General features: G+C 35.9%; 1 protein-coding gene across 1 annotated transcript in view; it reads right to left on the bottom strand.

Moving 5' to 3' along the window:
* Window positions 1–25,458, bottom strand: part of LOC124387014 (golgin subfamily A member 6-like protein 7) — a 162,810-nt gene that overhangs the window by 23,573 nt on the left and 113,779 nt on the right. Inside the window, exons 28-46 of the mRNA XM_046851105.1 lie at window positions 21,567–21,590; window positions 21,382–21,408; window positions 21,155–21,181; window positions 20,645–20,671; window positions 19,286–19,309; window positions 18,436–18,462; window positions 17,580–17,606; window positions 16,493–16,519; window positions 13,630–13,653; window positions 13,446–13,472; window positions 13,219–13,245; window positions 12,708–12,734; window positions 11,347–11,370; window positions 10,498–10,524; window positions 9,644–9,670; window positions 8,555–8,581; window positions 4,666–4,692; window positions 4,143–4,169; window positions 3,751–3,774 (exon numbers count right to left, since the gene is read on the bottom strand). Coding sequence (XP_046707061.1) covers window positions 3,751–3,774; window positions 4,143–4,169; window positions 4,666–4,692; window positions 8,555–8,581; window positions 9,644–9,670; window positions 10,498–10,524; window positions 11,347–11,370; window positions 12,708–12,734; window positions 13,219–13,245; window positions 13,446–13,472; window positions 13,630–13,653; window positions 16,493–16,519; window positions 17,580–17,606; window positions 18,436–18,462; window positions 19,286–19,309; window positions 20,645–20,671; window positions 21,155–21,181; window positions 21,382–21,408; window positions 21,567–21,590 — 498 coding nt within the window. The remainder of the gene's footprint in view (window positions 1–3,750; window positions 3,775–4,142; window positions 4,170–4,665; window positions 4,693–8,554; window positions 8,582–9,643; window positions 9,671–10,497; window positions 10,525–11,346; window positions 11,371–12,707; window positions 12,735–13,218; window positions 13,246–13,445; window positions 13,473–13,629; window positions 13,654–16,492; window positions 16,520–17,579; window positions 17,607–18,435; window positions 18,463–19,285; window positions 19,310–20,644; window positions 20,672–21,154; window positions 21,182–21,381; window positions 21,409–21,566; window positions 21,591–25,458) is intronic.

The following is a 25,458-nucleotide window of genomic DNA, read 5'->3' on the forward strand; positions in this document are numbered from 1 at the left end:
TTTGAATGGATGGTTTTTCTTGGCAGTTACTGGGTGGTGTGGTGCAGCTTCCTTTTTGCCTGATTAATTGCCATAATTAATTCATTAGTGCACAAGTAGATTCTACTGGTAGAAAAATTGTGTCCTTGTTAAAGAAATTTTGCAGTAACTTGGCAGCTTCCACATCACAGGGGTTGAATATTTTTCACACAGAATATTTCCCAACAAGATACAATGTTGCCTTATAATAACTGACTTTGAGTTCCAGTGTTTTACAATGAAATAGGATATCAGTAATATGATGTAATAGGTCAAAGGTCTGACTACTGTTAAAAGACGCTGTGTAAATCACAACAAAAACGCTGTTTTTATCTGAACTAAACTGAAAGGTTTAAAGGAAAAGCAGGTATTAAAGGTCTCTCTATGGATTGGATAATGTCTGGATGGTTTCACTTATAAAAAAAGAAGGTATAAATTATAACTTCGACCCAATCTGCACCTTCCTGTGACTCTTCACCATGTTAACGTCAAAGCTATCAATACAGTGTCACAACATCCCAGTTAGATTTGTGATTACATTTGATTACAGTGATATGTTATGATTTTAAAAGCACTTAATTCTTACCTGTTTTGTTTTTCAGCACTTTAATCTCTGATGATAAAACAGATGAATTAGTTTTTAATAAATACATTTTAGTTAACTAGAATAAGCATTTTAATAATGTAACAAAACACATCAAATCAAATTGCAGTTATAATATTTAATGTTTCTCCTTATGTTATTTATTTCTTCTTCTTCTTCTTTCGGCTGCTCCCATTAGGGGTCGCCACAGCGGATCATCCGTCTCCATACCACCCTGTCCTCTACATCTGCCTCTTTCACACCAACTACCTGCATGTCTTCCCTCACCACATCCATGAACCTCCTCCTTGGCCTTCCTCTTTTCCTCCTACCTGGTGGCTCCATCTTCAGCATTCTTCTACCAATATAATTCATGTCCCTTCTCTGCACATGTCCAAACCATCTCAATCTCGCCTCCCTCACCTTGTCACCAAAACATCCTACATGTGCTGTCCCTCTAATAAACTCATTTCTAATCTTGTCCATCCTCGTCACTCCCAACGAAAACCTTAACATCTTCAGCTCTGCTACCTCCAGCTCCACCTCCTGTCTTTTACTCAATGCCACTGTCTCTAATCCATACAACATGAGTCTCACCACAGTCCTATAAACTTTCCTTTCATTCTTGCAGATACCCTACTATCACAAATCACTCCTGTCACTCTTCTCCACCCACTCCACCCTGCCTGCACTCTTTTCTTTACTTCTCTAACACACTCTCCATTACTTTGCACTGTTGACCCCAGGTCTGAACTCCTCCACCTTCTCCACCTCTTCTCCCTGCAACCGCATCACCCACTGCCCTCCCTCTCATTCACACACATGTACTCTGTCTTACTCCTACTGACTTTCATTCCCCTTCTCTCCAGCGCATATCTCCACCTCTCCAGGCTCTTCTCAACCTGCTCTCTACTCTCACCACAAATCACAATATCATCTGCAAACATCATAGTCCAGGAGACTCCTGTCTGACCTCGTCCGTCAACCTGTCCATCACCACTGCAAACAGGAAAGGGCTCAGGGCCGATCCTTGATGCAGTCCAACCTTCACTCTGAACCAGTCTGTCGTACCTACTGCACACTTCACTGCTGTCACACTGTCCTCATACATGTCCTGCACCACCCTTACATACTTCTCTGGCACACCTGACTTCCTCATACAATACCACAACTCCTCTCTTGGCACTCTGTCGACGCTTTCTCTAAATCCACAAATACACAATGCAATTCCTTCTGTCCTTCTCTATACTTCTCCATCAACATCCTCAAAGCAAATAAGGCATCTGTGGTGCTTTTCCTCGGCATGAAACCATACTGTTGCTCACAGATGGTCACCTCTTCTCTCAGCCTGGCTTCCACTACTCTTTCCCATAACTTCATGGTGTGACTGATCAACTTAATTCCCCTGTAGTTACTGCAGGTCTGCACATCTCCCTTATGCTTAAAGATCGGTACCAGCACACTCCTTCTCCATTCCTCATGCATCCTCTCCCCTTCCAGAATCCTGTTAAACAATCTGGTTAAAAACTCCACTGCCATCTCTCCTAAACATCTCCACGCCTCTACCGGTATGTCATCTGGTCCAACCGACTTTCCATTCTTCATCCTCTTAATCGCTGCTCTCACTTCCTCCTTACTAATCCTATCTACATCCTGCTTCACCAACTCCACATCCTCCAACCTTCTCTCTCTGTGATTTTCCTCATTCATCAGCTGCTCAAAATACTCCCTCCACCTTCTCAACACACTCTCCTCACTAGTCAACACATTTCCCTCTCCATCCTTTATTGCTCTAACTTGCAGTACATCCTTTCCAGCTTGGTCCCTCTGCCTGGCCAATCGGTATAACTCCTTTTCTCCTTCCTTAGTGTCCAACCTCTTATACAGCTCCTCATATGCCTTTTCCTTGGCTTTCGCCACATCCCTTTTTACCTGCTGCCGCATCTCCTTGTACTCCTGCCTACTTTTCTCATCACTCTGTCGATCCCACTTAAGTTTTGCCAACCTCTTTCCCTAATGCTCTCCTGCACTTCCTCATTCCACCACCACGTCTCCTTGTCTTGCTTTCTATTTCCAGATGTCACACCAAGTACTTTTCTAGCTGCCTCCCTCATCACTCCTGCAGTAGTTCCCCAATCATCCGGCACCTCTTCACCACCACCGAGCCCCTGTCTGACCTCTTCCCTGAACCTCACACTACACTCTTCCTCCTTCAGTTTCCACCATCTTATTCTTCTTTCAATCCTTACATTCCTCCTCTTCTTCTTCGCCTCCAAAACCATCCTACAGACCACCATCCGATGCTGTCTAGCTACACTGTCCCCGCCAACACCTTACAGTCTCCAATCTCCTTCAGGTTGCATCTCCTGCATAGCACATAGTCCACCTGTGTGCACCTTCCTCCACTCCTATACGTCACCCTATGATCCTCCTTCTTCTTAAAATACGTGTTCACCACTGCCATTTCCATCCTTTTAGCAAAATCTACCACCATCTGCCCTTCCACATTCCTCTCCTTAAAACCATACCTACCCATCACCTCCTCATCACCTCTGTTCCTTCACCTACATGCCCATTAAAGTCTGCCCCAATCACCAATCCTTCTTTCCTAGGTACACCATCTACCACGTCATCTAATTCACTCCAGAATCTTTCCTTTTCCTCCATCTCACAGCTGACTTGTGGAGCATAGGCACTGATGACATTTATCATCATCCTTCAACTTCCACCTTCACGATCATCACCATCATATGTGCCTAATGAGTGATGTGATAGAGAAACTAATATTTGATCAAATCTGGCTCATTTGTACATGTACTGTATGTGACATGTATTGTACATGTAATTATCCCAAATATTTCCTCTGGTAAAACCAAAAACAAAGCAGTACTGAGTGAATGTTAGTGGTTCCCCTATATCCAGTATCCACACTCTTTCTGAAGCCTCACTGAAATTCTCTATGATTTCTAAAAGGCGTATTGTTTATAATCACTGACTGTTCTAAATATTTGCCTTCACATTATTGTTTTATGAATGTCATATTCATGTTGTCTTGTGCAGAGAAGCCATGCAGTACTGACAGACAGACATACATGCTCTTTACTTACAGCTCTCATGATAATAGGAAAAAGAGGTTTTGGTGTAATTACCTTCAATTCTCTTTTTCTGCACCTCTGAAACCAGAAAATATAAAATATTAAAAAGTGCTAGCAAACATACGACCCACTGTCTGGGACATGCCTGATAAAGTTACAAATCTAATCTAAAGTAATATGAGGTAACTGGTCATGGGTCTGAATTCTGTTGAAAGAGGCCATGTAAATCACGAATAAAAACTGTGTTTAACTAAACTGAACTGAAATGTTTAAAGGAAAAGCAGGTATTACAGGTCTCTCTCTGGATTGGATAATGTCTGGCTGATTTCACTAATAAAAAAAAAAGCTGTAGTTAGATTTACACCCGATTCCCCCATTCCAGTTAGATTTGTGATTATATTTAAATACAGTGATACATTATGATTTTAAAAACACTTCATTCTTACCTGCATTGTTTTTCAGCTCATTAATCTCTGGTGACAAAAACAGATTAATTCATTTTTAATAAATAATTTTAAAAAGATGTATGAAGTGCTAACTAGAATAAGCATTTTAGTAATGTAACAGAACACATCAAATTGCAGTTATAATATTTAATATTTTTCCTTATGTTATTTATTTGCTAAATCTAAATGGTGCACTACAGAACAGTGGAACTTGCTGTTACGGGTCAGTTATGAATTTTACAACACAAAAAATTTAATGTATTCTGAATGATGTGTTTGTACCTCTACTTTTTACAGAACCCTACTTCTTTTTTCTCCCTCATAATATCCAGGTATATTACTTTAACTGGTTACAATTTGGTAGCATAATCAGATTGTACATTAACATCAATCATTACAAACAAAGAGTGAAAATACACAACATATATTACTGCATTAGCATTTGCTTTAAAGGTAATACTAGTAATATCTAGGTTTTTTTTTGGACATTTTGAAAATAAAAGAAATGTTCAGATGTAATTACCTTTTTCCTTTGTCCTTTTCTGTTGGTCTAAAAATAAATAATATATTATGTTAAACATAAACATTAACATTAATACTGTTATTTATATATATATATATATATATATATATATATATATATATATATATATATATATATATATATATATATATATAACAGTATTGATGCAAAAGACTTAGACAATCATACTTTATCATAAAGATGTAGTTCATCTGTGATGTGATTTAGGTTCATGTTTGGAGAAGTTTTAATGGATGATGTTTTCTTGGCAGTCCCTGGGTTGCGTGGTGCAGCTTTCAATTTCTGATTATTGATTCCTTTTTTGCTTCAAATTTTTCAACATTAATTTGTACTAATTCAATAATGTATGCATTCCTAGTTTTGTATAATTCACATATATGGAATGCTCTTTGGTGGTTTAAAATCATCATAAAGTGTCTTTGAGATGTCACAATTTCAAAATAATTATTTCCAAAATAAGTTCAGAGTGACTTCCTTAATTTTAGTTTGAATGATACTCTTCCTCACAGTTTGTAGGATCTTGTCAGGAATCGACCTGCCACGCCCCCCTCGGCAGCTGTCACGCTGCCTCGTTCTGCTGGTGTCTCTCATTACCGATGCCCTATATCAGCACTGGTGTCAGACCTACTAAGTCATGCAAGTAATCTGGATTCCCGACCGCCAGCATTCCCCGCTGGTTCCTGCTTCCTGTTCCATTTGGACGGATTACATTTACTGTACGGATTACCCATGCGTACTCGCGATGCGGATACATACCCGCTTTACGGACTGCATTCGCTAAGCGGATTTATACGTGCTCACGGATCATACCTGCTTTCCAGATTCTACCAGCATTCGGATTTCTCCCTACGTTACGGTGCGTAACTGGATTCTGGTTTCGTTTCTAAACATTAATAAATGATGATTGAGTTACTCCCGCTTCCATCGCGTGGTCACTACAATGACAGAAGGTCCGACCAATACCGAAACCAAAAGCGGGATCGCCCTACCGCAATGGATCGGCAGCTGAATGCTCGGCGGCTTTGGAGCATGCGCCACGCCCCTATGAGAACCCAGTGAAATTCTGGAGCGCCTCCAAGTACTCCAGAAGGAGCGCGACACGAACGGGATGCACTGCATAATAAATCTGTTGCATTTTTGGTGCTTTAAGTAAAAGTGGTCACTTATAGATGACCAGGGGTTTGTTTTATGAGAATTCATCAGAATTTCGCTTTCAGCTAAATCTGAATCACTGGAATCCAGGGTAGGGTAGCCTAGGCCAGGGTTTCAGGGCCAATGGTTAATTTATACTCTGGGCCACAAGGCTTCATTCCTCATTTATCTGAACTTTTTGATACATGTAACAACAATAAATATAACTAAGCATAATGATTATGACAGTCCGTAAGATACAATACGGAACTCAATTTAAACAGCTTATTAAATTAACTGGAATTATGCATACTGTATAGAGTAAAGCAAATGACACCATTGTATGGTCTCTCACACACAGACAACTGAAACACGGTCTGGATTATAATAATCCGAGTGATAAGATAATAAGAGAGATATGGTTCACACAACAGCAGCTCCAGAAGGAAATATGGACATTTGCTTAAATAGCAACAGGAACTTTGATTCATTGATTTGAACTTGAGAACCAACTCAGTTCTACTTGTGAATCATTCAGGCTGGTTTTATCAACGAGGTTCTTCAATTTATTCTGACTCAAACAATTCATTATTACAATCTAATTATTATTACTACAACACTTATTTCATAAACTCCAGGTGTAAATTTTGATCCATAAAAAAACTGCACCAAGGTGTTCAAACCTAGATTTTTTTTGCCTCTTGGTGATTTTCCTTCTTTTCTGAAGCTCAGAGTTGTCCCATTACTTTTGCTCGATTGCATGGAAAAAGATTTTTTTTAAATAATGTTTTAACTTTAAAGGTTGTTGTGAGTAACTGATAAAATAATGCACCCTTTTCTTTCTAAAAATCTAGATGATTAGCTGACTTCATTATCTTGCTCTCTCCTCTTTGTTAAGTTTTTATTTTTCTTGACTTCTTGATTTTCTCTCAGCCATTATTACACTGTGCAGCTACCTGATGTGCGAGGAGGTAGCACCTCAGACTGGTCTGTGAAGCGATGCGCATGAGCAGTAGTTTCCGGGGTGCGATTTTTTTTTCCCTATTTGCATTATTTTATTTGTTGTTTTTTCTACTCAGTAACAGAAGTGATTAAAAATGTAGTGAACTACAATACTTCAAACAAAACATACTTACTCGGAACACATCCTTTGCTCCAGGGTACTGTACTGTACTGTACTGCACTCTGACCCCAAGGTTCTAAAAAGCTTGGATATTTTAAGGACAGAATTTTACTTTGTTCTAATGTACAATGCCTTGCAAAACTATTTACACCCCTGACTAATTCTATCAAATTAATTAATTAAAATTTTACTCTGTTCAATATTTTATTTTTAAACACTGCAACTTGAAATCAATTATTGCAAGATGACTTTTTTGGTCAGAAAATATTTGAAAAAACTCAATACAGTATACAGTATGCATACAGTATGTACCAGTTTGTACACAGTCACAAGGTGATTTTGGCTTTAATGCTTCTGGTTGATTGAAAAAACGATTGTAAAATGCACTTTACAAATTGTGCCACATATTCTCAAAAAGACTGAGATCAGCACTTTGACTGGGCCACTTCAAGACATTTATCTTTTTGTTTGTGTTCATAGGGTTGTTGTGTCTTGTGTCATTGGAAATTTTAGGTTTAAGCCACATAAGCTGCATATAAAAGCTCTATCTTGGTCTCCCAAAATGACAGCTGAGTCACTAAACTCAATCGGCACTTTTCATAGCAGCTTCTATCTTGTCACCGTCCACACAGGCCAGGATTCTGCAGTGCTTTTGGTGGGTTTGACTGGTGCACCATTGTACCACTCCTTCAAAAGCTTTGCTGGCTTTTCTGTGACTTCTATCACAAGTCTTCTTCTTGTTAGACATTGTACAGGCAGACTTACTCAGGTCCAGTGGTTAAAAATTCCACTTCCATTTATAGACAACAATTTTCACTGTTTAGAAATAATAATAATAATAATAATAATAATAATAACTCCACTGAACTCAGTAAGAAAACCGTGTGCCCCCACAGCTACACTAAACTCCCGTACATTTCTCTTAAAGAGACATTAATATTAAACTGTAAAAGTTCCCAGCCTGGCTCACACAGAGATATTTGAATGAATGGATTTTCTTGGCAGTTACTGGGTGGTGTGGTGCAGCTTCCTTTTTGCTTGAATAATTGCTATAATTAATTCATTAGTGCACAAGTAGATTCTACTGGTAGAGAAATTGTGTCCTTGTTAAAGAAATTTCTATTATCATAGTAACTTGGCAGCTTTCTCATCAAAGGGGTTGAATATTTGTGAGCAAAATATTTCATTTTTCAGACAGAATATTTTCCAACAAGATACAATGTTACCTTATAAAAACTGACTTTGAGTTCCAGTGTTTTACAATGAAATCGTGAACAGAATTGAAATTTAATGCACTATTTGTAATTCAGTAATATGATGTAATTGGTCAGGTGTCTGAATCCTGTTAAAGGCGCTGTGTAAATCACAAATAAAAGCTGCTTTTAACTGAACTGAAAGGTTTAAAGGAAAAGCTGGTATCACAGTTTTCTATCTGAATTGTCTGGTTTCACAAACAAAAATTTTTATCTTCAGCCATTCCTCTGCTCCTTCCTGTAACCTTTCAATATGGTAAAAGTCAAAAAGGTCAATACAGTGAAACAACATTCCAGTGATATTTTTAAATGCGATTGATTACAGTGATACATTATGATTTTAAAAACACTTCATTCTTACCTGCATTTTCTTTCAGTTCTTTAATCTCTGATGATAAAACAGATTCATTAGCTTTTGCATTTTTTTTTTATAATGTGCATCCCAAGTCATCCAATTCATGACATTTTATAACATAAACATTTTAAAACTTTAAATTTTTTATCTGATTATTCGAAAAAATTTAATAAAATAAAAAAAAATGTCAGATGAATTGATTATCAAAATAATAGTTAGTTGATTCCCTAATCCAAATAAATGATATTAGCTGCCTATAAATTGGTAACATTAATTATCTTGTATATTAGCACCAACTATTACAAAATAAGAGAAAAACATTAATAACATAAATTAATAGCATTTGCTTTAAAGACAATAATACAGTCGAACCCACTTATCTCGACCTCGGTTAACTCGCCAACCCTATTAAGTCGACGTTTTTGAAGTGGAACCGCCAAATTCTCGCTTTGTCTTAGCATTTTTTAATCGGTTATGTCGATTCTTTTATGTTGACGAACCCTAATATCTCGAGCACAAGGGGGCAAATTTGCCACTTAACGTCGGTTATCTCGATCCGCATGACCAATTGGCGGCTTTTGCCACGTCACCATGTCACTACCGTATTTTCGTGTATATAAGGCGGCGTCTTATAGAAAGTTTTACATACCCCTCACCCAGGGTGCATCTTATATACGCGAAAATATGGTAGTGAGACGGCACTGTGCAGCCGCAGATGAACTCGCGGAAGTGGAGGAAAAATCAAGCCTTACAGATGCTACAGGTGTAGGATACTTTTCAGAGCTGAAACAAACATGTATGTACATTTTTATAGCATGCCTTCATTAAACAAATTGCGGCAACGCTGTTGTGTAAAAAACCTCCAAAAACACGTGCATGCACATTCTCATTTATTAACGCACATCATGTACATAAAGAAATTTCAAGCACGTTAATATATTGCCGCCATATTGGTTTTCGTTTATCTCGAACATCGGTTATCTCGATGCTTTTTGGCGTCCCCCTAGGACATCGAAATAACCGGGTTCCACTGTAGTTCATTTATCATAGTTTTCAGATATTTGCTAAATTAAATAGAAGTTGATGTGTAATTACCTTTTCCCATCGCCTGTATCTGCTGGTCTGAAAATAGATGATATTTAATATTAGTATTAAACATATGACAGTATTGATGTAAAAGACAGAGACAATCACAATGTGTCATGGAAATGTAGTTAATCAGTGGTGTGGATAAGATTCATGTTTGAGAATCCAAACCTCTGAAACCAGAAAATATAAAATATTAAGAAGTGCTGGCAAACATATTACCCACTGTCTGGGACATGCCTAATAAAGGTCCAAATCAAATCCACCTAATATGTGTATTCTAAATTAATATTCTTGTGTAAACATGAAAATCTGATATTATCTGATTTTAGAATCTCAGTAAACAGGTTCAGGCTTATTAGTACTTGGATGGGAATACAAGGCTCTGGGTTACTGATCATAGCAGACACAGTTGGGCCCTTAAGCAAGGCCCTTGTTCTTTGAAGGAAAAAATTTCACTGTGCTGTAATGTACAATGCCTTACAATAATTGACTGAGTTCCAGGGATTTACAATAAAATAGTGAACAGAATGAAAATTGCTATTTGTAACTTATTAATATGAGCTAATTGGTCTAAGGTCTGACTACTGTTGAAAGATGCCGTGTAAATCACAAATAAGAGCTGTTTTTAACTGATCTGAACTGAAAGGTTTAAAGGGAAAGTATTACAGGTCTCTCTCTGGATTGTATAATGTCAGTTATTTTCACTTATAAAAAGAAGTTATAAATTATAACTTCGGCCCAATCTGCACTTTCCTGTGTCTCTTCACCATGTTAAAGTCAAAGCTATCAATACAGTGTCACAACATCCCAGTTAGATTTGTGATTACAATGATATGATTTTAAAAGCACTTCATTCTTACCTGCATTGTTTTTCAGCTTTTTAATCTCTGATGATAAATGAATTAGTTTTTAATAAATAATTAAAAAAGATGTATAAAGTAATAACTAGCATCAGCATTTTTGTAACAAATTGCAGTTATAGTATTTAATATGACTTTCACAACACAAGTAATTTAATGTATTCTGAATTATGTGTTTGTATCTTTACTTCTTGCAGAACCCGCCTTCTTTTTTTGCTGACTGACAATATCTAGAAATTTAATTGGTCTAATGTTATGTCTCTTAGTTTTTTGGCTTGAAGTTTGTGAAACCGAAAAACCCAGGAAAAATTCATAAATTAGCCGCTTCGTTGTTTAAGCCGAGGGCTCAAAACGTGGGAAAAAAGTAGCGGCTTATATTCCGGAAAATACGGTACTCACTTAACAAGTAACACTGTTTATATAAAAATCAAGCAGACGTTTGGAACAACAAAGGGATGTTTCTCTGCCTGGCATCATGCATCACCATCAACTGTATCTAATGAATGATGCTGTGGACAAACCAATATTAGATCAAATCTGACTTATTTCAACGTGTATTTGACAATTTCTAATATCCCAAATTTCTTTTTCTCTGGGAAAAACAAAAACAGAGCACTTGTGGTTACACTATAAGCATTTTTTACACTTTCTAAAACCTCACAGAAAATTTCTAAAAGGTGATTCCCTTATAATCACTGACTGTTCTAATGATTTGCCTTCACATTATTGTTTTATGAATGTCATATTTATTGCATTTAGTGCAGAGAAGCCATGCAGTACTGACAGACAGAAATACATGCTCTTTACTTACAGATCTCCAGATAATAGGAAAGAAAATGGTGTAATTACCTTCAATCCTCTTTTGCTTCTCATCTGAAACCAGAAAATATAAAAGGTTGAGAAGTGCTGGCAAACATATGACCACTGTCTGGGACATGTCTGATAAAATTTAAAGTTTAATCCACCTAACATTTGTATTCTGAATTATTTTTGTGTAGACATTAACATCCTATCTGTTCGTGAAAAGCAGCTTCAGGCGTGTTAATACTTGGATGGGAATACAAGGCTCTGTGCTGTAATGTACAATGCCTTGCAAAACTATTTATACCCCTGACTAATTATCTCAAATTACTGAATTACAGATTGTGTAGTGAACTTTCGCTCTGTTCAATATTTTATTTTCAAACAAATTAAAATCAGTTATTACAAGCTGACATTTTTTTCGTTGGAAAATATTCAAAAGTCTTGCTTACATAAGTATTCAAACCACAAAAATGTATATTTTGTTAAGTCAGCTTTACGACTTTTGAGGTGCATACAGTATGTAACAGCTTTGTACACAGTCACAAGGTGATTTTGGCTATTTTGCTCCAGGTTGGTCTGGTTGATTGAATGACGCTTGTAGAATGCACTTTACATATTGTGCCACAGATTCTCAAAAAGACTGAGATCAGCACTTTGACTGGGCCACTGTAGGACATTTTTTTAAGACACAGAAATGTTGCTTTGTAAACTTTTGTTTGAGTTTGCTTGCAAAGCTGCAAATAGAAAGCTCTATCTTGGTCTCCTACATCACAGCTGAGTCTTTACACTCGAATGGCACTTTACATAGAGGCTTCTATCTTGTCACCGTCCACACAGGCCAGGATTAGCAGTGCTCTTGGTATGTTTGACTGGTGCACCATTGCACTACTGCTTCAAATGTTTTCCTGGAATCTCTGTGACTTCAATCACAAGTCTACTTAGAGCTAAAGATATTTGAACCCTTTTTTTTTAGGCCAGTGTCTATGTTGTGTGATGTAGCTTCTTTTTTGCCTGATTATTTGCTATAATTAATGAACTAGTGCACTTGACGATGCCAATGGTATAGAAATTGTGTCCTTACATTTTTTTTCACAAAAAGATTTCCCAAAAAGATACAATGGTGCCTTACAATAATTTACTTTTAATTCCAAAGTTTGTTTAATGAAACAGTGAACAGAATGAAAATTCAATGCACCATTTGTAATTCGGTAATTTGAGGTAATTGGACAGGGGTTTGAATACTGAAAGACACTGTATATATATCACAAATAAAAACAGTTTTTAACTGCACTGTACTGATATCTAAAAAGAAAAACCTGGATTAACATTGGTAATAATACATTTTGCTACGATTTGTGATTAGGTTTGATTACTGCATTATGATTTTAAAATCACTTCATACTTACCTGGACTTTGTTTCAGCTCTTTAATCTCTGATGATAAAACAGATGAGTTAGTTTTTAATAATTATTTAGAAGATGCATGAATTGCCAACTAGTATAAGCATTTTAATAATGTAACAAAAATAAAATCAGATTGCAATAACAATGTTTAACGTTTCTGCTTATGTTATAAATTTATGTAAATATTAAAAGCACAGTACAGAAAAGTGGAACTTGATGTTACAGGTCAGTTATTAATTTCAGAACACAAGTAATTTTAAGTTTTCTGACTGATGTGTTTGTTTCTCTTCTCTTCTTACAAAACCCTCCTTCTTTACTGCTCCCAGATAATAAGCAGATAAATGACTTTAGCTGCCTATAATTTGGTAGCATTAATTAGCTTGTACATTAATTAGCTTGTAGAGGTGAAAATGCAAAATATAAATGTATATCATTTGCTTTAAAGGCAATACAAGTTCATATATCACAATTTTTAGATATTTGCAAAATAATATATTAGATCAGGTGTAATTACCTTCTTCCAGTTTCTTTATTTGTTGGTCTGAAAATAGATTACATTAATTGTTAATATACATTTTATAAACATTTGGATATTATGTTATACTGTACCATTTCAATAATCCATGCATTTGTATACTTTATATCTTACTTCTATGGAATGCTCTTTAGTCATCATTTTCTTCAGATTTACAGCTTGGTTAATTTAAATTGAGTGATAAAATAAAGATCAGGTGTAATTACCATCTTTCATCTTCTGATTCTGCTGCTCTGAAAACAGAAATATAAAATATAAAATTATTGTTTTATGAATGTCATATTCATGGTGTCTTGTGCTGAGCAGCCATGCAGTACTGACAGACAGACATACATGCTCTTTACTTACAGCTCTCATGATAATAGGAAAAATATGCTTTGGTGTAATTACCTTCAATCGTCTTTTTCTGCACCTCTGAAACCAGAAAATATAAAATATTAAGACATGCTAGCAAACATATGACCCACTGTCTGGGACATGCCTGATAAAGTTACAATTAATATTATTGTGTAGACATTAACATCTGATCTTATCTGATGCAGGTTTAGGTTTGTTAGTACTTGAATAGGAGCAAGATGCAAAGATCTGGGTAACAGATCAGAAGTTTGAGGTTTAAGCTACAGCACTGCCAACCTGACACAGTTGTATTTTGCTTATCGATACTGTAATCGGTACTACTCTCTATAATTTGTTTCAAAAAGACACGATGTGAAAAAAATGTTGAACATTTAAATTTATTTTTACTGCTGAACATTAGTACTGCAGTTTATACATGCCTCTAAACAAAAAGAAAAAGGCCCATGAAGCACTTTTTTTATTTTTATTAAAAAACGCCCTTCAGTAAAAAAAAAAAAAGAGAGAGAGAGAGAGAGAGAGAGAGAGAGAGAGCCTCAGCATACCACAGAAATACAGGTTGGATCATACTTGCTGAAAACTTGCTAATTTATGAAAATCTGCTAAATAAAATAAATATGAATAAATTTATTAACGCATACAATTATATATTTAATAAATTATAAATAATAAATATAATATAGTGCTCTACATGCAAGCGATTGCAATCTCACATGTAAAAACCAACGGCACACTGCATCAGAAATTTACCTCTAGAGGGCGCTTTTCTAATGACTGTAGACCGGAGACCCAAAACTACTAGTACAACCTAAAGATTTATTTTATCATGACTGTAACCTTCGCTTGAGGCTGAGGCAGGAGAGTTGCAGGTGGAGATGAGAGACAGTAAATAAAGTGCATTGCTGGAGGTAAAAGCGTGTTTTGTTTTTAATTGTTTTGCCTCCTTTGTTCACTGTTACACTGCTGCATATGTTACATCTGGCACTGGTGTCGCTTAGTTTTGCAACGTGAACACACAGTTTTTAACCCTACAACATTACCGCCATGATTCTCTCTCTCACACACACACACACACACACACACACACGAACACACCGCACATGCGCATGGATATCACACGTCCAATGAGGAAACGTTGGCCACGTGATTACATCATACAGGCATGGAAAATGACAAGCAGCAACTTTTAATTCGCCATTAAAACCGAAGTATCGATAACACTACAGTTTGTCCTGAAGTTTATCGGTAGTCTGGAATTGACCCAATTATGTACCAGTCCAAAAAAATATCAGTTCTCGGAACACATCCCTTTCTTCAGAGTACTGTACTGTACTGCACTCTGACCCCAAGGTTCTAAAAAGCTTGGATATTTTAAGGAAAGAATTTCACTGTGCTGTAATGTACAGTGCCTTGCAAAACTATTTACACCCCTGACTAATTATCTCATATTACTGAATTTACAGATTAAAATTTTACTCTGTTCAATATTTTATTTTTAAACACTGCAACTTGAAATCAATTATTGCAAGATGACTTTTTTGGTCAGAAAATATTTGAAAAAACTCAATACAGTATACAGTATGCATACAGTATGTACCAGTTTGTACACAGTCACAAGGTGATTTTGGCTTTAATGCTTCTGGTTGATTGAAAAAACGATTGTAAAATGCACTTTACAAATTGTGCCACATATTCTCAAAAAGACTGAGATCAGCACTTTGACTGGGCCACTTCAAGACATTTATCTTTTTGTTTGTGTTCATAGGGTTGTTGTGTCTTGTGTCATTGGAAATTTTAGGTTTAAGCCACATAAGCTGCATATAAAAGCTCTATCTTGGTCTCCCAAAATGACAGCTGAGTCACTAAACTCAATCGGCACTTTTCATAGCAGCTTCTATCTTGTCACCGTCCCACACAGGCCAGGATTCTGCAGTGCTTTTGGTGGGTTTGACTGGTGCACCATTGTACCACTCCTTCAAAAGCTTTGCTGGCTTTTCTGTGACTTCTATCACAAGTCTTCTTCTTGTTAGACATTGTACAGGCAGACTTACTCAGGTCCAGTGGTTAAAAATTCCACTTCCATTTATAGACAACAATTTTCACTGTTTAGAAATAATAATAATAATAATAATAATAATAATAACTCCACTGAACTCAGTAAGAAAACCGTGTGCCCCCACAGCTACACTAAACTCCCGTACATTTCTCTTAAAGAGACATTAATATTAAACTGTAAAAGTTCCCAGCCTGGCTCACACAGAGATATTTGAATGAATGGATTTTCTTGGCAGTTACTGGGTGGTGTGGTGCAGCTTCCTTTTTGCTTGAATAATTGCTATAATTAATTCATTAGTGCACAAGTAGATTCTACTGGTAGAGAAATTGTGTCCTTGTTAAAGAAATTTCTATTATCATAGTAACTTGGCAGCTTTCTCATCAAAGGGGTTGAATATTTGTGAGCAAAATATTTCATTTTTCAGACAGAATATTTTCCAACAAGATACAATGTTACCTTATAAAACTGACTTTGAGTTCCAGTGTTTTACAATGAAATCGTGAACAGAATTGAAATTTAATGCACTATTTGTAATTCAGTAATATGATGTAATTGGTCAGGTGTCTGAATCCTGTTAAAGGCGCTGTGTAAATCACAAATAAAAGCTGCTTTTAACTGAACTGAAAGGTTTAAAGGAAAAGCTGGTATCACAGTTTTCTATCTGAATTGTCTGGTTTCACAAACAAAAATTTTTATCTTCAGCCATTCCTCTGCTCCTTCCTGTAACCTTTCAATATGGTAAAAGTCAAAAAGGTCAATACAGTGAAACAACATTCCAGTGATATTTTTAAATGCGATTGATTACAGTGATACATTATGATTTTAAAAACACTTCATTCTTACCTGCATTTTCTTTCAGTTCTTTAATCTCTGATGATAAAACAGATTCATTAGCTTTTGCATTTTTTTTATAATGTGCATCCCAAGTCATCCAATTCATGACATTTTATAACATAAACATTTTAAAACTTTAAATTTTTTATCTGATTATTCGAAAAAATTTAATAAAATAAAAAAAAATGTCAGATGAATTGATTATCGAAATAATAGTTAGTTGATTCCCTAATCCAAATAAATGATATTAGCTGCCTATAAATTGGTAACATTAATTATCTTGTATATTAGCACCAACTATTACAAAATAAGAGAAAAACATTAATAACATAAATTAATAGCATTTGCTTTAAAGACAATAATACAGTCGAACCCACTTATCTCGACCTCGGTTAACTCGCCAACCCTATTAAGTCGACGTTTTTGAAGTGGAACCGCCAAATTCTCGCTTTGTCTTAGCATTTTTTAATCGGTTATGTCGATTCTTTTATGTTGACGAACCCTAATATCTCGAGCACAAGGGGGCAAATTTGCCACTTAACGTCGGTTATCTCGATCCGCATGACCAATTGGCGGCTTTTGCCACGTCACCATGTCACTACCGTATTTTCGTGTATATAAGACGCGTCTTATAGAAAGTTTTACATACCCCTCACCCAGGGTGCATCTTATATACGCGAAAATATGGTAGTGAGACGGCACTGTGCAGCCGCAGATGAACTCGCGGAAGTGGAGGAAAAATCAAGCCTTACAGATGCTACAGGTGTAGGATACTTTTCAGAGCTGAAACAAACATGTATGTACATTTTTATAGCATGCCTTCATTAAACAAATTGCGGCAACGCTGTTGTGTAAAAAACCTCCAAAAACACGTGCATGCACATTCTCATTTATTAACGCACATCATGTACATAAAGAAATTTCAAGCACGTTAATATATTGCCGCCATATTGGTTTTCGTTTATCTCGAACATCGGTTATCTCGATGCTTTTTGGCGTCCCCCTAGGACATCGAAATAACCGGGTTCCACTGTAGTTCATTTATCATAGTTTTTCAGATATTTGCTAAATTAAATAGAAGTTGATGTGTAATTACCTTTTCCCATCGCCTGTATCTGCTGGTCTGAAAATAGATGATATTTAATATTAGTATTAAACATATGACAGTATTGATGTAAAAGACAGAGACAATCACAATGTGTCATGGAAATGTAGTTAATCAGTGGTGTGGATAAGATTCATGTTTGAGAATCCAAACCTCTGAAACCAGAAAATATAAAATATTAAGAAGTGCTGGCAAACATATTACCCACTGTCTGGGACATGCCTAATAAAGGTCCAAATCAAATCCACCTAATATGTGTATTCTAAATTAATATTCTTGTGTAAACATGAAAATCTGATATTATCTGATTTTAGAATCTCAGTAAACAGGTTCAGGCTTATTAGTACTTGGATGGGAATACAAGGCTCTGGGTTACTGATCATAGCAGACACAGTTGGGCCCTTAAGCAAGGCCCTTGTTCTTTGAAGGAAAAAATTTCACTGTGCTGTAATGTACAATGCCTTACAATAATTGACTGAGTTCCAGGGATTTACAATAAAATAGTGAACAGAATGAAAATTGCTATTTGTAACTTATTAATATGAGCTAATTGGTCTAAGGTCTGACTACTGTTGAAAGATGCCGTGTAAATCACAAATAAGAGCTGTTTTTAACTGATCTGAACTGAAAGGTTTAAAGGGAAAGTATTACAGGTCTCTCTCTGGATTGTATAATGTCAGTTATTTTCACTTATAAAAAAAGAAGTTATAAATTATAACTTCGGCCCAATCTGCACTTTCCTGTGTCTCTTCACCATGTTAAAGTCAAAGCTATCAATACAGTGTCACAACATCCCAGTTAGATTTGTGATTACAATGATATGATTTTAAAAGCACTTCATTCTTACCTGCATTGTTTTTCAGCTTTTTAATCTCTGATGATAAATGAATTAGTTTTTAATAAATAATTAAAAAAGATGTATAAAGTAATAACTAGCATCAGCATTTTTGTAACAAATTGCAGTTATAGTATTTAATATGACTTTCACAACACAAGTAATTTAATGTATTCTGAATTATGTGTTTGTATCTTTACTTCTTGCAGAACCCGCCTTCTTTTTTTGCTGACTGACAATATCTAGAAATTTAATTGGTCTAATGTTATGTCTCTTAGTTTTTTGGCTTGAAGTTTGTGAAACCGGGAAAAAACCCAGGAAAAATTCATAAATTAGCCGCTTCGTTGTTTAAGCCGAGGGCTCAAAACGTGGGAAAAAAGTAGCGGCTTATATTCCGAAAATACGGTACTCGCTTAACAAGTAACACTGTTTATATAAAAATCAAGCAGACGTTTGGAACAACAAAGGGATGTTTCTCTGCCTGGCATCATGCATCACCATCAACTGTATCTAATGAATGATGCTGTGGACAAACCAATATTAGATCAAATCTGACTTATTTCAACGTGTATTTGACAATTTCTAATATCCCAAATTTCTTTTTCTCTGGGAAAAACAAAAACAGAGCACTTGTGGTTACACTATAAGCATTTTTTACACTTTCTAAAACCTCACAGAAAATTTCTAAAAGGTGATTCCTTATAATCACTGACTGTTCTAATGATTTGCCTTCACATTATTGTTTTATGAATGTCATATTTATTGCATTTAGTGCAGAGAAGCCATGCAGTACTGACAGACAGAAATACATGCTCTTTACTTACAGATCTCCAGATAATAGGAAAGAAAATGGTGTAATTACCTTCAATCCTCTTTTGCTTCTCATCTGAAACCAGAAAATATAAAAGGTTGAGAAGTGCTGGCAAACATATGACCACTGTCTGGGACATGTCTGATAAAATTTAAAGTTTAATCCACCTAACATTTGTATTCTGAATTATTTTTGTGTAGACATTAACATCCTATCTGTTCGTGAAAAGCAGCTTCAGGCGTGTTAATACTTGGATGGGAATACAAGGCTCTGTGCTGTAATGTACAATGCCTTGCAAAACTATTTATACCCCTGACTAATTATCTCAAATTACTGAATTACAGATTGTGTAGTGAACTTTCGCTCTGTTCAATATTTTATTTTCAAACAAATTAAAATCAGTTATTACAAGCTGACATTTTTTTCGTTGGAAAATATTCAAAAGTCTTGCTTACATAAGTATTCAAACCACAAAAATGTATATTTTGTTAAGTCAGCTTTACGACTTTTGAGGTGCATACAGTATGTAACAGCTTTGTACACAGTCACAAGGTGATTTTGGCTATTTTGCTCCAGGTTGGTCTGGTTGATTGAATGACGCTTGTAGAATGCACTTTACATATTGTGCCACAGATTCTCAAAAAGACTGAGATCAGCACTTTGACTGGGCCACTGTAGGACATTTTTTTAAGACACAGAAATGTTGCTTTGTAAACTTTTGTTTGAGTTTGCTTGCAAAGCTGCAAATAGAAAGCTCTATCTTGGTCTCCTACATCACAGCTGAGTCTTTACACTCGAATGGCACTTTACATAGAGGCTTCTATCTTGTCACCGTCCACACAGGCCAGGATTAGCAGTGCTCTTGGTATGTTTGACTGGTGCACCATTGCACTACTGCTTCAAATGTTTTCCTGGAATCTCTGTGACTTCAATCACAAGTCTACTTAGAGCTAAAGATATTTGAACCCTTTTTTTTTAGGCCAGTGTCTATGTTGTGTGATGTAGCTTCTTTTGCCTGATTATTTGCTATAATTAATGAACTAGTGCACTTGACGATGCCAATGGTATAGAAATTGTGTCCTTACATTTTTTTTCACAAAAAGATTTCCCAAAAAGATACAATGGTGCCTTACAATAATTTACTTTTAATTCCAAAGTTTGTTTAATGAAACAGTGAACAGAATGAAAATTCAATGCACCATTTGTAATTCGGTAATTTGAGGTAATTGGACAGGGGTTTGAATACTGAAAGACACTGTATATATATCACAAATAAAAACAGTTTTTAACTGCACTGTACTGATATCTAAAAAGAAAAACCTGGATTAACATTGGTAATAATACATTTTGCTACGATTTGTGATTAGGTTTGATTACTGCATTATGATTTTAAAATCACTTCATACTTACCTGGACTTTGTTTCAGCTCTTTAATCTCTGATGATAAAACAGATGAGTTAGTTTTTAATAATTATTTAGAAGATGCATGAATTGCCAACTAGTATAAGCATTTTAATAATGTAACAAAATAAAATCAGATTGCAATAACAATGTTTAACGTTTCTGCTTATGTTATAAATTTATGTAAATATTAAAAGCACAGTACAGAAAAGTGGAACTTGATGTTACAGGTCAGTTATTAATTTCAGAACACAAGTAATTTTAAGTTTTCTGACTGATGTGTTTGTTTCTCTTCTCTTCTTACAAAACCCTCCTTCTTTACTGCTCCCAGATAATAAGCAGATAAATGACTTTAGCTGCCTATAAATTGGTAGCATTAATTAGCTTGTACATTAATTAGCTTGTAGAGGTGAAAATGCAAAATATAAATGTATATCATTTGCTTTAAAGGCAATACAAGTTCATATATCACAATTTTTAGATATTTGCAAAATAATATATTAGATCAGGTGTAATTACCTTCTTCCAGTTTCTTTATTTGTTGGTCTGAAAATAGATTACATTAATTGTTAATATACATTTTATAAACATTTGGATATTATGTTATACTGTACCATTTCAATAATCCATGCATTTGTATACTTTATATCTTACTTCTATGGAATGCTCTTTAGTCATCATTTTCTTCAGATTTACAGCTTGGTTAATTTAAATTGAGTGATAAAATAAAGATCAGGTGTAATTACCATCTTTCATCTTCTGATTCTGCTGCTCTGAAAACAGAAATATAAAATATAAAAATTATTGTTTTATGAATGTCATATTCATGGTGTCTTGTGCTGAGCAGCCATGCAGTACTGACAGACAGACATACATGCTCTTTACTTACAGCTCTCATGATAATAGGAAAAATATGCTTTGGTGTAATTACCTTCAATCGTCTTTTTCTGCACCTCTGAAACCAGAAAATATAAAATATTAAGACATGCTAGCAAACATATGACCCACTGTCTGGGACATGCCTGATAAAGTTACAATTAATATTATTGTGTAGACATTAACATCTGATCTTATCTGATGCAGGTTTAGGTTTGTTAGTACTTGAATAGGAGCAAGATGCAAAGATCTGGGTAACAGATCAGAAGTTTGAGGTTTAAGCTACAGCACTGCCAACCTGACACAGTTGTATTTTGCTTATCGATACTGTAATCGGTACTACTCTCTATAATTTGTTTCAAAAAGACACGATGTGAAAAAATGTTGAACATTTAAATTTATTTTACTGCTGAACATTAGTACTGCAGTTTATACATGCCTCTAAACAAAAAGAAAAAGGCCCATGAAGCACTTTTTTTTTTTTTTTTATTAAAAAACGCCCTTCAGTAAAAAAAAAAAAGAGAGAGAGAGAGAGAGAGAGAGAGAGCCTCAGCATACCACAGAAATACAGGTTGGATCATACTTGCTGAAAACTTGCTAATTTATGAAAATCTGCTAAATAAAATAAATATGAATAAATTTATTAACGCATACAATTATATATTTAATAAATTATAAATAATAAATATAATATAGTGCTCTACATGCAAGCGATTGCAATCTCACATGTAAAAACCAACGGCACACTGCATCAGAAATTTACCTCTAGAGGGCGCTTTTCTAATGACTGTAGACCGGAGACCCAAAACTACTAGTACAACCTAAAGATTTATTTTATCATGACTGTAACCTTCGCTTGAGGCTGAGGCAGGAGAGTTGCAGGTGGAGATGAGAGACAGTAAATAAAGTGCATTGCTGGAGGTAAAAGCGTGTTTTGTTTTAATTGTTTTGCCTCCTTTGTTCACTGTTACACTGCTGCATATGTTACATCTGGCACTGGTGTCGCTTAGTTTTGCAACGTGAACACACAGTTTTAACCTACAACATTACCGCCATGATTCTCTCTCTCACACACACACACACACACACACACACGAACACACCGCACATGCGCATGGATATCACACGTCCAATGAGGAAACGTTGGCCACGTGATTACATCATACAGGCATGGAAAATGACAAGCAGCAACTTTTAATTCGCCATTAAAACCGAAGTATCGATAACACTACAGTTTGTCCTGAAGTTTATCGGTAGTCTGGAATTGACCCAATTATGTACCAGTCCAAAAAAATATCAGTTCTCGGAACACATCCCTTTCTTCAGAGTACTGTACTGTACTGCACTCTGACCCCAAGGTTCTAAAAAGCTTGGATATTTTAAGGAAAGAATTTCACTGTGCTGTAATGTACAGTGCCTTGCAAAACTATTTACACCCCTGACTAATTATCTCATATTACTGAATTTACAGATTAAAATTTTACTCTGTTCAATATTTTATTTTTAACCACTGCAACTTGAAATCAATTATTGCAAGGTGACTTTTTTGGTCAGGAAATATTTTTAAAAAACTCAATACAGTGCACATTATGCATACAGTATGTACCAGTTTTGTACACAGTCACAAGGTGATTTTAACTATTAGGCTCCAGGTTGGTCTGATTGAATGACGCATGTAAAATGCACTTTACAAATTGTGCCACATATTCTCAAAAAGACTGAGATCAGCACTTTGACTGGGCCACTTCAAGACATTTATCTTTTTGTTTTTTAGACACTGAAATGTTTCTTTTCTTTCTGTTTGTGTTCAAATGGATGTTGTATCTTGTGTCATGGGAAATGTTAGGTTCGAGCCACATAAATCATAAAGAGCTGAACGAGCCAATATCAACCGGTCGTCGATATAATTCAAAATGCGGGTGCCCTGGAACCGCAGCGGGGTCAGTGCTGTGTTTACGTGAAGGTACGGGGTGAGAGTGCTAGGCTGAACGAAAGGACCCGATATTGGTAAGCTTCACCCCAAAAGCCAACCTCAGGAACCTCCTGTGTGCGGGAAGGATGGAAATGTGGAAATACGCGTCCTTCAGATCTATCGTCACAAACCAATACTCGGACCTGATCTGAGTCACAACCTCTTTGAGGGTAAGCAGCCTGAACCTGAGCCTCATAAGTGAGCGGTTCAAGGAGCAAAGATCCAGAATGGGACGCAACCCACCATCCTTCTTCGGAACAACAAAGTACGGGATGTAGAAGCCTGACCCTGGAACCGAGGGGAATCACCTTCAAAGGCCTGTTTCCCCAGGAGAGTGCACACTTCCTGTTCCAGGACCAGAGCCTGCTCAGGTCCCACCAGGGTGGGACACAACCCTTTGAACCGGGGAGGAGAAGATGCGAACTGAATCGCGTAGCCCTTCTCTATAGTCCGCAGGACCCACTGGGAGACCTCTGGCAGCCCCTCTCAAGCTGTCAGAAAATTCCTCAGGGGAAACAACCCCTCAGGGCTGGCCTCTGACCCACTCAGAGCAGCTGGGGTAGAGCCTCGCAGCTGATGACACCTCGCGAGAGCAGCATTTTGCGGCCGTTGACGCCTCCTGAGAGGTGGGTCATCCCCATTCGTACCGAGACTTTGGGCGGAAGTGGGGGGAGATGTCCGCTGGACGGGGGCCATGCTCTGAAACACATCTTGTGGCAGAATCAATGGCTTGTCCTCTTGGTGGTGCTGGGGGGGGATGGACACCATAGCGTGAAGTGTATACCGTCCCCCCAACCAAACAGCCCCACAAGATCGGCGAGTGAGGTACTGCTGAAACGCAGCCGACTGCTTTTAAGACTCCTGAAACTTGTTCACAACCGCCGTCACAGGGGCTAAATATTTTTGTACGCAAAATATATATTTTTTATTTTTCACACAAAATATTTCCCAACAAGATACAATGGTGCCTTATAATAACTGACTTTGAGTTCCAGTGTTTTACAATGAAATCGTGAACAGAATGAAATTACAATGCACCACTTGTAATTCATGAGGTAATTGGTCAGGGGTCTAAATACTGTTTAAAGTCGGCATGTAAATCACAAATAAAAGCTGTTTTTAACTGAGCTGAACTGAAAGGTTTAAAGGATAAGCTGGTATCTTCAGCCAGTCCTCTGCTCCCTCCTGTGACTTCATTATGGTAAAAGTCAAAACGGTCAATACAGTGTAACAAAATTTGAGTAATATTTTTGATTGTGTTTGATTACAGTGATACATATTATTTTGAAAACACTTAATTCTCACCTGCATTTTCTTTCAGATCTTTATTCTCTGAGAATAAAACACATGAATTATTTTTTAATAAATAATTTAAAAAGGTGTATTAAGTTCCAACTAGCTTTTGGATTTTCCATAATGTGCATCCCAAGTCATCCAAGGCATGACATTTTATAACATAACATAATATTAATGTTTTTCATTTTTTAAACTAAATATAAAATATATATATATATATATATATATATATATATATATATATATATATATATATATATATAAAATAAAAAAATCATCAGATTAATCGATTATAAAAATAAATGTTAGTTAATCGGAATAAATGATATTAGCTGCCATAAATTTTGTAACATTAATTAGCTTATATATTAGCACCAATTATTACAAAATAAGAGCAAGAAAAGGCATAACAAATTAATAGCATTTACTGTAAAGAAAATAGTTCAATTATCATAGATTTTTGGTTTTTGCTAAATTTAATAGACGTTTATGTGTAAGTACCTTTTCCCATCGCCTGTATCTGTTGGTCTGAAAATAGATGATATTTAATATTAGTATTAAACATATGACAGAATTGATGTAAAAGACAGAGACAATCACAATGTGTCATGGAGATGTAGTTAATTGGTGGTGTGATTTAGTTTCATGTTTGTTAAATCAAACCTCTGAAACTAGAAAA

The sequence above is a fragment of the Silurus meridionalis genome, chromosome 6 (genome assembly GCF_014805685.1).
Source record: "Silurus meridionalis isolate SWU-2019-XX chromosome 6, ASM1480568v1, whole genome shotgun sequence".
In the NCBI taxonomy this organism is placed as follows: Eukaryota; Metazoa; Chordata; class Actinopteri; order Siluriformes; family Siluridae; genus Silurus; species Silurus meridionalis.